We start from the raw sequence: 13,717 nt of genomic DNA on the forward strand, positions 1-13,717 counted from the left end.
AAATGGCTCATCAAGGAACACTTAACTCACAATGGACCATGGAAGACGCCCATCCACACCTGATGGACTTCTAACTAGAGTACCAGTAATGGCTTCTGCTATGACTGAGCGACAACATGCATGGATATGTGACTTGCCCTTGTGACTCCAAACACCATCTTGTTACCTGTAATGTTCCACAGTGAGAACAATGGGTTTCCCTTCAATTGCCAAAAGCTATAAAAGGCCCTGGAAATATCTCCATTTTACATCTTTCCTGCTCAATCCTCTGAACTATGAACTTATGCTAATGGGAGCATTCTAACCAAAGGACTGAGGACCTTCCAATGATTTGGAAGCAACCAGAGACTTAACAAGCCAGCAGTTTATTCCATCACTGCTACAAGACTGATCCAAGGACTTGGCAATTATTGTGTGTATTTGATTTCTTTAACCAATTTTAACTCTCATCTCTCTTTCTTTCTTTCTTTCTTATAAATAAACCTTTAGATTTTAGATACTAAAGGATTGGCAACAGCGTGATTATTGGGTAAGATCTGAGTTACATATTGACCTGGGTATGTGGCTGGTCCTTTGGGATCAGAAGAACCCTTTTGTTTGATTAAATGGGTTTTAAATGATGATTCATCTTTAAGTCTAGGGTCTGGGTGTTGAATCCAAGACTGGAATGCTTAAAGAGACTGCTTTTTTGACTTATTGTTAGCCAGTGTGGTGACCCAGAAATTTACTTTTGTTGCTGGTTTGTTATATCTTATGGGAGAATAACCAGTGGTTTTGGGGGGGTGTCTGCCCTATTTCTCAGCAGTTTGTCCTGAATTTGGTATTTTCAGTTGTGACCCACGGAGGCACGGTGACAATGACCTCCGCCCAGCTAGGGTTGCCAGGCATCCAGTTTCCGACTGGAAGGCCCAGTCGAAAAGGAACCCTGGTGGCTCCAGTTAGCACTGCTGACTGGGCTGCTAAAAGTCTGGTTAGTGGCGCGGGGGGCTAAGGCAGGCTCTCTGGCTCCACGCAGCTCCCGGAAGTAGCTGTCATATCTGGCTCCTAGGTGCAGGGGCGGTCGTGGGGGCTCCATACACTGCCCCTGCCCTGAGCTCTGGCTCTGTAGCTGTGGGGGCAGCGCCTGTGGGCGCAGGCAGCATGAAGAGCCCCCTGGCTCCTCTGCCTAGGAACCAGAGCCTGGGACATACCGGCCACTTCCAGGAGCTGTGCAGAGCTGGTCCTATGTTCTTAAAATAAAAAATATTTTATACAAAAAATTGTGTAATGGAAGGTGAACATATTTTATTTACATGAGAAAACAATGTCTCCTTCCTGTTTAAGCTATTTAACTATTGTAATTTCTCTGAAACAAAATTATTCAAGCACAATTTTTACTAGAGTAATTATGAATTTAGGACTCTTGCTCTAAAAGTTGTTGAAAAAAATGGGACATGCAATATCTAACTTTGAATCTCATGGTTTATGGCATGTCAAATTTGCTTTATCAGATCTTAATATTCAGAATTCATAAAAGCATGTTAAATAATTAACTTCTATTTATATGCACTATTATGAGAAAACAGCTGAATGCATTCCCCTGCCTACTCTGCTCTTGAAGCTTTTAATTTTTTTTTTTAAATCAGCCCTGAGCTCAAATCTTATAAAACAAGTACTGTAACAATCCAGAGCAAATCTTTTCAGGCAAATTAAAAACTTCGTTCATTTCAAACTAATGATAAGAAGATTTATCACTTACACTGTTAAGAAAAATTGAGTTGGCAAATCATTACAGATGAGGATTTATGTTCGCTGACTTGAAAGTGTCTTTATGTTCTGTTCTTCATTCTTTTAAATTATACTTACATGTCTGGCAGTAAATTTTATGAAATCTGTGATTTCATACTCACTTTGGTATTAAAACTATGAAGAGAGAGCAGTGAAACTCGGAAACATTTTCTCATGTTGTTCCTCCTCATGGTATTCCCTCCAACTTGATGTTAGAATTATGCTTGAAATATTTACCAATATGTATTTGTAATGTATAGTTTGGGTACTTGTTTGTATTTTGAGCAGGTTGTGGCTTTTACAAGGTATGAATAATAATTTGCTCAGCCACTGAGATTCTTTTTAAAGCATCTCCCCAATAAGATCTATCCTGATAAAATAAAGTTCAATAAATAATACTGTAATTCCTATGTCCACATTATGGTTTTGTACAGCTTGAAGCGTTTCTATATTGCCAGATATGTCTCACGTATATAAAGCAACTTCTGAAAAAAATTCTGAACTTTATGTATTTATTTTACAATAGGTCTATGTGCAAGGATAACAATACTCTTATGATTATCAAAGTGCCTCACTTTGCATATTTCACACCCTAAAAACAGGCTTGCAGAGCCTCACTTAATTAAAAGACTACCACTATATTAATGAAATGCTATAAATATTTCTCAAGTACATATTTAGAGCACAGGGCACCAAGAGAGCATTATAAAGGCACACTTTACCCTGCCATATCCAAAAACTTTAGCAGTATTTCCACTATACCTCCTTTCATATGTACATATTCTTGGACAGGACTCCTCTTTTTCAGCCCTGCCTGCATACTGATATTAAAAAAAGATTTCCTAGTAAGGTTGTACTGCCAGTATTGACAGGTCATAACTTAGTTAAAATAGTTTTAAAACTCATTGGGGCTCCACATTATCTGGAAGACATTTTAGATAACTTATGTCTTGCCTACACTGGAATCAAAACTTGACTAGCTGAAACAGTTTTTAAAAAACAATAGCGCAGGCAGGGCCTTATTAATATTTAATTGTGAATTAATATACATGTGGATAATGTGCCAAGAAAATATAATTTTTGTGACATACTTGACATACTCCCCCCCCGGACTTTTATCAGTACCCTTTCCTCCTCCATAATCTAACACTTCTACAGTTGCTAGTTGCAATTCTAGTACCTAATACTAGGAGCATAACAAAAATGTTTAGATATAGGTAGTGATCTAGCATCTAGGGTTAGTTACTAGGCATTACCATTTAGAAATTCTATCTGTGACCTCTTCTGGGACACTGCATCTTCACAGAAGAAATGGTTCTATTTGTGGGTTTTCCAGAATGATTATAACTTACATAAGGCCTTAGTGCTAAGAATACTATTGATGCCTTTCTTTAGGTAAGAGATATAAAAGAGTAAAAAGACAGTCTTGTAGTTACAGGAGCACTCCAATCCAAGTGAACATGCATACATAAATCATGATCTATAATAGAAATGCTGAAAGACTTTAGCTGTAGTAGCACAAGAAAACAACACTATTATAGTTAGCATTCTCTTTGAGCTCTCCAGTCTAAAGTTCATGTACAGATAAGAGTTAAAACTTTAAAAAAAAAAGATTTCACAAGTCTGGCTTTTTTCAGACTCAGAGTAAATCAAGCAAGGTCTCCCTTATACAAGGATATGCAGTGTCACACAACATGTAAAAATGCAACTAATTATATCCATGGAAACTACAGGTTTGTTAATATGTACACAGTATTACCTGTTACATGAATCACTATTAGTTTTTCAAAGCATGTTCTGTATTTTTTCCTTGACAATCTTACTTAAGTATCTCTCGGCAACACTATGTAAGGCTGTACATAATTAAATATATATGAAAACATTTACTGCTACAAAAAGCAGCACACACATTTGAGAATTCTATCAGATTAATTCTTTGGATCTGCTTGTCTGTGGTGGGAAGAAAATAAGAGAGTCACTCCTCATTAATTGCAAGCATAACTTCTAGAGTCACAGCCAATTGCAGTAGGAGATACATGCTCTAAAGACATTTAGATTTCAAGTATATAGAACAAAAATTGAGACATTTACCTGAAATTCTGGCACCGTAGGCTTTGTGACAGCTTTCCTCTTCTTTGTAATTGCTTTTTTAGATATGGATTTTTTTCCTTGTAAGATTAAAAGAGAAAAGCTTCATAATGCTGTTTATTGCACTTCATTAATAAAACCAAATTACATACAACCTTGAAAGTTAAATTATAACTAACAGATGGCTGATGGTGAGTCATGTAAACATAATGAATCAGAACCAGACTCAGCAAAAGCAAACATTAAACGACAAGTACTTGTGTGCGGGGCAGCCTTATTTCAACAATGAACAAAACCACTATAAATGCCAACACACACCAAATGAAAATTAAGGTATTACAGCAAGAACATCAGTAAACTATGAAAGAAACATTCACACTACCATTGTGAAGGGGGGGGGGGGGCGGGGGGAATCCATAATTTAAACCAGAAACATAAATCAAAAAACAAAACAAAAAAAACTTACCTACAAAAACTCTTCTCTGATGTTAGTATCCCACATTGATCCACACACTAGGCCTGGGGCCCTGGCGTGTGATATTAAGTGTGCTCTCAGAGCACAAGTAATTTCTAGAAATCACCTCATGGATACACTGGAGTTACCATACCAGAAGAGACCACTGCTCAGTCTAGTCTAGCAACCTGTACCTGGCAGCAGCCAAAACCTAATCTTGCTTTAGAATCAGGCAAACACATTCCCCACAATGCATTTCCTGCCCAACTGCACAATGTAATGATATGGAAGAAAAATTCCTATTCAACTTTAAAGACAATCAGTTTACCCTTGAAATATCAGGGATAATATTCCTTGTAACCTCTCAGTCAAACAAAATAGCTATAAATGTTACATGTGGGCAAGATACTCAGGGCTAAATTTCTTTATTTCTACAATCACACACAACTGTACATATTTAACATCTCTGACCTCTTCATTTGCACTCTAACCATTAATCCATCTCTGCCAAGACTACTATTACTATTCCAAACCTCAGAGTAATTTCAAAAAGCTGCAAATGAACAAAAATAACCAAATAATTTAAAAACAACCTACCACATAAAGTTCCCTTTTCCCCCCTCTAGTATGGATCAGGTAAAAAATTACCAAATTCTTCTCATTGACTTGCCTGGAGTAAGTGTTTCGGGTTTTATTGTGAGGTGATTAAAATTTCATTACCCATATTTTGGTCCATATTTTTCCAAATTTGGTTTGATAAATTTTAATTATTATTTTAGTGTGCAATATGCTTTGCAGTACAAATACAAAGATATGGCTCCTGTTACGATGTATCCAGAACAGCATAGAAAATAATAGTGAAAATATTATTTATATATATCAATGATAAATTGTCACCTGGAATACTCTGTTAGGGAATATTCTGTTCTCATCACATTATTTCAAAAAAGATATAGCAGAAACAGAAGTGGTCTAGAGATGGGAGACAAAAATAATTGTGGACGTGGAAAGACTTCCATCTGAGAAGCAGCTGAAAACTGCTGGGATATTATAATTTAAAAAGAACATGAATAAAAGAGGACATGACAGACGAACACAGAATAATTAATAGTATAAACAAAGACTAAGCACTCCTACTTGCTATAGCAACATATGAACAAGGGGACATTCAATTAAACTGAAAGGTGACAAATTACACAACTATTAAAAGGAAATCCTTTTTTTCAAAACACATAAAGAATATGTGGAATTCATTGTCACAATGTCTCATCGTGGCCAATTGCTTAATAGGATTCAAAAACAGATTACACATTTATATGGATAATGAGAACATCTACAGTTACATAAAAATTATATATATTTTAATATGAGGGATTTATAAAACTTGTGGAATCACAGAAATGTAACACTAGAGGGACCTCAAGAGGTCATCTAATCCAGTCCCCTGCACTTAGGCAGGACTAAGTATTATCTAGACCATCCCTGTTAGTCTAACTTCTTCTTAAAAACCTCCAATGACAGCCATTGCACAAACTCCCTAGGTAATTTGTTCCAGTGTTTAACTACCCTTACAGCTAAGAAGTTGTTCCTAATGTCTAACATAAATCTCCCTTGATAAAATTTAAACCCATTACTTCTTGTCCTGTCCTCAATGGATAAGGAAAACAATTTATTATCTTCCTGACAACCTTTTATGTAACTGAAGACTGTTATCATGTCCCCCTCAGTCTTTTCTTCTCCAGACTAAACAAATCCAATTTATAAATCTTTCCTCATCGGTCATGTTTTCTAGATCTTTAATTAATTTTGTTGCATTCCTGTGGACTTTCTCCAATTTGTCCACATCTTTCCCAAAGCGTGGTGCCCAAAACTGAACACATTACTCCAGTTGAGGCCTTATCAGTGCTGAGTAGAGTGGAAGAATTATTTCTTGTGTCTTGCTTACAAGACTCCTGCTAATACATCCCAGAATGATGTTTGCTTTTTTTGCAACATTATTACATTGTTAACTCAGATTTAGTTTGTGATCCACTATAACCCCCAGATCCTCCTCTGTAGTACTTGTTTCTAGGTAATCATTTCCCATTTTGTATTTGTGCAACTGATTATTCCTTCTTAAGCAGAGTACTCTTCATTTGTCCTTCCTGAATTTTATCCTATTTATTTATTTATGTCCAGATCATTTTGAATTCTAATCCTATCCCCCAAAGTGCTTGCAACCTCTCCAAGCTTGTACTGACCACAGACTTCCATAGCGTATTCTCTATGCCATTATCCCAATTTATGAAGATATCTAGAACTGGACCCAGGACAAATCCCTGTGGGACCCTATGATGGGTCCCCCCGCACGGTGCCACCTGGAACTGGTGTACCACTGAGCCCCCTGACCCACCAGCCTGGGCTCCCTCTCACACTGTACTGCTATGACAAGCTGCAAAGCCCTCCAGCCTGCACTTTCACCAGCATACATACAGGTAGGGACACACCCAGCTGCAGTTGGGGCTCTCTGCAGGCTCTCTGACCAGCTCCTGCATAGGAAGGCCACAGCTAAGGCAACTCCCAGCTCCCAGGCACGCACCCTCTCTTGAGTATAAACCCAAAATTATACCGTCTTGTGTTGCAAGGGAAACTGTACAGCTTAAATTCATAAAGTTTGCCCCCTCCCTCAATGTGGAGAGGAATATGCAACAGCATTTGCCTCTTGAGCTAAGATTCCCATATACTTCACTCCAACTCACTGGTTAGATAAAGCAAAAACAAGTTTATTAACTAAAAAAGATAGGTTTTAAGTGATTATAAGGTATAGCAAACAGATAAGGAGATTACATAGCAAATAAAAAATGCAAACTAATCTTAATATACTAAATAGATTGGATACGAATTAGCAGATTCTCGCCCTAAGAGATGATACAAGCAGGCTGCAGATTCTTTAGGGGGCAAGCTGCACTTGCTTTACAGCTTGGAATCCCCAGGTGTTTCATTCACAGGCTACAAATCCCTTTAGCTTCGGCCCAGCACTTCCCCAAGTTCAGTTGTTCCTCAGAGGTTTCCAGAAGTCTTCTTCTGTGGGGAGGGAAGAACCCCAGATGATATCACTCCTTGCCTTATATAGCTTTTGCATATGGCGGGAACCCTTTGTTTCAAAGCTTGGTTCCCAGACCAGTCTGGGGAAAAATACTAACATCCCAAGATGGAGTCCAGCATCATGTGGTCTCATCACATGTCCTTGTAGATTCATAGCAGCCATTATTCACAGGCTGTTTGGAGTGTTCTCAGGAAGGCTTACATGGGAGATAAGCTTCTTAATGGCCCATTGCCATGAATAGGCCCTTCCCCACCCACTATCTACACCAGTGGTTCCCAAACTTGTTCCGCCGCTTGTGCAGGGAAAGCCCCTGCTGCGCCGGTTTGTTTACCTGCCGCGTCCACAGGTTCAGCCAATCACGGCTCCCACTGGCCGCGGTTCACTGCTCCAGGCCAATGGGGGATGCTGAAAGCGGCGGCCAGTACGTCCCTCGGCTCGCGCCACTTCCAGCAGCTCCTATTGGCCTGGAGCAGCAAACCACAGCCAGTGGGAGCCGCGATCGGCCAAACCTGCGGACGCGGCAGGTAAACAAACCGGCCCGGCCCAGCAGGGGCTTTCCCTGCACAAGCAGTGGAACAAGTTTGGGAACCACGGATCTAGACTGAAAGCATCTTGTGTACTGGATATTACCCGGGTTTAACGACATTTGAAATACAGATACATAGTCAATATGCATAGCTTTTCCAATGAAACCTCACATGACTTCTCTTGCATAAAATCAGGGTGGATAAAAATCAATAATCTTTTATATTTAAATCGGATTTTTTTTTTGATAAAATGGTTTTTGAGGAAAAACCTATCTAAAGAGAGTTTTAATTAAGATACATTATAGCTCAAAGATATCTCATCATGGAATAGGGATTATAAATTTTAATTCTATAGTATGAGACAATATATTCATGTAATGTTTAAGAAAAGTTTTGTAAATGAGTTCCAATAGTTCATGGATTAATTTTACGGCGTTCCAGGGGCTTCTGTATAGATTATTTAGGTTAATCTTTCTATCTACCCAATGGGACTCAGTGCTCAGTCTAGAAGATACCATCAGAGATGCTTAGTTTTGCAGTTCTCAAACTGTAGATTTGTGTCTCCAGAGATAACATGCTTGTTAACAGCAAAAATGTTTTAAATAAATAAATAATACAGAGAGGTGAGAAATAACAGACCTCAACCCTACTGTCCCTCTGCAAATTTGTGTACACACAGTCAATCCCTTACCTCTCTCTAAAAGTGCAAAGTTTCAAAAAGTTCAAGGAATAGAAGATTGTTGGGGGTGGAATACATGTGGACAAGGAGAAGAAGTCTGAAGATAAATGTGAGAAGGGAAGGACAGGTAGTAGAAACAAAACTGAAACTGTATGAGCAGCATATTCCAGAAATCTTGAGGTCTTTCTGAGTGTAGCCTTCATTGATTTGAGATCTACTATACCTTCTCTCACTAGAAGGGAAAACCTATAATGGCAGCAGGCTGTAAAGAGACCCAGTTTGGGAATATTTTAATGAAGTTCCTCTACCTGTGGGTAAGACAGGCATGCATGCAAAATGCAAACAGTGCAACAAAGAAATGCAAGGCCTGGTTGCCCGAACAAAACAATATCATGAGAAGTGTTCCTTCTCAGGAGGAAGCTGTGTTGAAGATGATTCATAGATACTAAGGTCAGAAGCGACCATTATGATCATCTAGTTCAACCTCCTGCACAACGCAGGCCACAGAATCTCACCCACCCACTCCTGCAAAAAACCTCTCACCTATGTCTGAGCTACTGAAGTCCTCAAATCGTGGTTTAAAGGCTTCAAGGAGCAGAGAATCCTCCAGCAAGTGACCCGTGCTCCATGCTACAGAGGAAGGCGAAAAACCTCCAGGGCCTCTTCCAATCTGCCCTGGAGGAAAATTCCTTCCCGACCCCAAATATGGCAATCAGCTAAACCCTGAGCATATGGGCAAGATTCACCAGCCAGATACCCAGGAAAGAATTTTCTGTAGTAACTCAGATCCCACTTGATCTAATATGCCATCACAGGCCATTGGGCCTATTTACCATAAATATTTAAAGATCAATTAAGTGCCAAAATCACGTTATCCCATCAGACCATCTCCTCCATAAACTTTTCGAGTTTAATCTTAAAGCCAGATAGGTCTTTTGCCCCCACTGCTTCCCTTGGAAGGCTATTCCAAAACTTCACTCCTCTGATGGTTAGAAACGTTCGTCTAATTTCTAGTCTAAACTTCCCAATGACCAGTTTATATCCATTTGTTCTTGTGTCCACATTGGTACTGAGCTGAAATAATTCCTCTCCCTCTCCGGTATTCATCCCTCTGATATATTTATAGAGAGCAATCATATCTCCCCCAACCTTCTTTTAGTTAGGCTAAACAAGCCAAGCTCCTTCAGTCTCCTTTCATAAGACAAGTTTTCTATTCCTCGGATCATCCTAGTAGCCCTTCTCTGTACCTGTTCCAGTTTGAATTCATCCTTCTTAAACATGGGAGACCAGAACTGCACACAGTATTCCAGATGAGGTCTCACCAGCGCCTTGTATAACGGTACTAAAACCTCCTTATCTCTACTGGAAGATGATGAAAGGAACGTGTCTGAACATGCAGGATCTTCAGGTTGGTAAACTTTTTTATTTCATACTTCTTTATTAAGGACTGCCTGTATTCCTTCTGGACTATTCTTGAATTCTCATGTTTGAGCAAAAAATATAGTTGGTACTATCTTTTTAGATGCAGTTGTGATAAAAAATGAAGAGCAGATCTTCCTTTTACAATTTCACCTTTAAAGTAGTATTGAGTGTCAGTGAATGCAATGAGTAATACTAAATGAGCAGTATGGTAACAATAATTAAATAACTACATTGACTTATTTTGTTTAGGAGAATCCACCCTCAATATACAGGATTCTAAAGACTATCCACCTTCAAGATCACCATCATTTTCCATAGTTTCAGAGTTATCTGCCAATGACAGTGTTTCAGTCACATCATGTATGTCATATAGCCACAGTATATCACCTGTAGCAAAAAGAAAAAAAAATCATCATCCAGAAACAACCATAGATAAGTTTGTTATAAGAACCAGCAGATTACAAAACGAGGTAATTGATGAAAAAATTGCCTGGTTTGTTTATGCAACAATCTCTCCTTTCCGTATGATTGAGAACCCACACTTCATTAACTTGGTTCAGTCATTAAGACCAGGATACAGTTCACCCAACAGAGCAGATGTCGCAGGCAAATTGCTGGATAAAGTGTATGAAAGAGAAACCGAGCAGTGTGCAAAAGGTCTAGAGGGTAAAATTGTTAACCCGAGTCTTGATGGGGGTAGCAATGTCCACAATGATCCTGTTGTATGTGCTTGTGTGACAACAGAAGAAGGGAATGTCTTCCTTACAGAAACAATTGATACATCAGGAAATGCACAAACAGCAGAATACTTACAAGAAATAGCAGTAAAAGCCATAACAAACTGTGAAAAAATATTCAAATGTCTAGTACGCAGCTTGGTCACAGACAATGCTGCAAATGTATCCAAGATGAGAAGAAATTATTTAGAAGAGAGTGAAGAGAGTCCCAAGCTAATAGCATACGGCTGCAGTGCTTATTTGATGCACCTCCTAGCCAAAGACTTCAGTGTTCCAGAAATAAAGGCTAATGCTGTTGAAATTTCAAAATACTTCCATAACAACCACTTTGCAGCAACTGCTCTGAAAAAAGTGGGAGAAACCAAGCTAACACTTCCACAAGACGTGTGATGGAACTCAGTAGTGGACTGTTTTGAGAACTATATCAAGAACTGGCCTAATCTAATAACAGTTTGTGAACAAAATCGTGAAAAAATAGATGGAACGGTCACAGCCAAAGTTCTCAACATTGGGCGTAAGAGAAATGTTGAACACATGCTGAGTACCCTGAAGCCTAGTTCTGCAGCCTTGAACAAAATGCAGGGAAATAGCTGTTTTATTGCTGACACTGTTGAAATCTGGAAGGAACTCAGTGAGATCTTAAAAAGAGAAATATGCAATGATAGAGTTAAATTACAAGCATTAAAAAACTGAATGGGACAAGCACTGTCACCAGCTCATTTTCTTACAATGATTCTCAATACTCGGTACCAGGGTCAAACCTTAACTGCTGAAGAAGAGGAGTGGACTATGACATGGACATCCAGCAACCATCCCTCCATAATGGCAACTATAATAAACTTCTGAACTAAGGGTGAACCATTCAAGAAATACATGTTTGCGAATGATGTTTTAAAGAAAGTCACACCAGTGAACTGGTGGAAGTCACTTAAGCACTTGAATTCAGAGACTGCTGAAGTGACAATCTCACTTTTAACAGCAGTAGCTTCTTCTGCTGGTGTAGAAAGAATATATTCTTCCTTTGGGCTAATTCATTCCAAATTGAGAAATCGTTTGGGACCTGAAAAAGCAGGAAAGCTTGTTTTTCTTTTCCAGATTATGAACAAACAGGAAAATGAAGGTGAAGACGACTGAGTTAGCTGCAGAAGCCAATATTTTAAGTTTCTCATGTTGACCTGGCTGACATAGTTGATTTCTGTTGTTGTTGTTTTTTTAAATATTTCATTTAACTATTTTAGTTAAAAACAATTTTAACAAAAACAAACCTGATTTTTAAAAACTTGAATGTTTAACTAAATTCAGGTTTCAGAGTAGCAGCCGTGTTAGTCTGTATCCGCAAAAAGAAAAGGAGTACTTGTGGCACCTTAGAGACTAACAAATTTATTTGAGCATAAGCTTTTGTGAGCTACAGCTCACGTAGCTCACGAAAGCTTATGCTCAAATAAATTTGTTAGTCTCTAAGGTGCCATAAGTACTCCTTTTCTTTTAACTACATTTAAAATGTTGAATATTTGTTTTGTTAAAATATTATGTTTGCTGTTGAAGAAAAAAATCCGGAATACATAACATTGTTGTTTTAGTTAAATAAAACAATTTAAATGTCTGTCTGGTGATGTTCTCCTCCTAATACACTATGGCAAGAAAATCCTCCAAATATTAATGATTAACCTTTTGAACTGGAGATAGTTCACCTCCCAATGATTTCATAAATATCTGCTTCAATTACCTTTGGGAAATGAAATAACCAAATAATCATTCATTTTCTGATATAGCGTAAAACTAATCTGAAAAGTTTTCAAAATAAATCACTTTAAAAATGTAGAGTGTATACCTTCTAAAAATGAAAACTACATCTATCTCTGAGTTGTGAAGAATATGTATTAAGGTTAAAACAACCAACAAGAATGCACTTTTATGTAGAAATCCATGATTAAATCGAGTCTTCCTGATTAGATTTAAATCAATTTGATTTAAATCAAATCGACCCTGCATAAAATGCATCATAATTATGTCATAATCATATCATATCATCACTGTGAAGAATATGGGGTGCAATGTCACAGACCCCACCCACTATTGCCTTCCACCTTGACTGTGAACCACTAACAACTACTCTGAGTATGGTTTTCCAACCAGTTGTTCACCCACCTTATAATAGCTTTGTCTAAGCTATATTTCCCTAGTTCACTTATGAGAAAGTCATGTGAGACAGTATCAAAAGCCTTACTAAAGTCAAGATTTATCACATCTACTGCTTTCCCCTCCTCACCACCCCCTGCCATCCACAAGGCTTGTTGCCCTGTCAAGGAAGGATATTAGGGTAGTCTGACATGATTTATTCTTGACAGATCCATATAGAATGTTACTTATAACTTATATCTTCTAGGTGCTTACAAACTGATTGACTGATTATTTGCTCAATTATCTTTCAGGGTACCGAAGTTAAGCTGACTGGTCTATAATTCCCTGGGTTGTCTTATTTGCCTTTTTATAAACAGGTACATTATTTGCTCTCTTCCTGTCCTATGGGATCTCTCCTGTCCTCCACAAGTTCTCAACAATAATCACTAATGGCTCAGAGCTCTCATCACACTGTTAAGTATTCTAGGAAGTATTTTGTCAATCCCTACTGACTTGAAAACATATAAATTGTCTTAGGCTATGGCTACACTACAGCCTATGTCAGCATAACTTATGTCGCTCGGGGGTGAATAAACCACTCCCCGGAGCAACAGAAATTACACCGATATAACCACTCGTGTGCACAGTACTATGTCAGCAGAAATGCTTCTCCCACCAACATAGCTTCTGCCACTGGCTGAGGTGGGGGTTTTTTTAATGCCGATGGGAGAGCTCTCTCCAGTCGGAATAGAGCGTCTTCACCGGACAGCTGCGTTGCTGCAGCACTGTATGTATAGACATGGCCTAATTAATTCTTAACTTAGTCTTCCCTATTTT

The 13,717-nt window shown here is 38.4% G+C and overlaps 1 protein-coding gene across 1 annotated transcript in view; it reads right to left on the reverse strand.

Annotated features, from left to right (window-relative positions):
* Positions 1 to 13,717, reverse strand: part of BRD10 (bromodomain containing 10) — a 108,181-nt gene that overhangs the window by 40,447 nt on the left and 54,017 nt on the right. The window contains exon 4 of the mRNA XM_074953329.1: positions 3,859 to 3,935. Coding sequence (XP_074809430.1) covers positions 3,859 to 3,935 — 77 coding nt within the window. The remainder of the gene's footprint in view (positions 1 to 3,858; positions 3,936 to 13,717) is intronic.

This window comes from Natator depressus, chromosome 5, assembly GCF_965152275.1.
Source record: "Natator depressus isolate rNatDep1 chromosome 5, rNatDep2.hap1, whole genome shotgun sequence".
NCBI classification, from domain to species: domain Eukaryota; kingdom Metazoa; phylum Chordata; order Testudines; family Cheloniidae; genus Natator; species Natator depressus.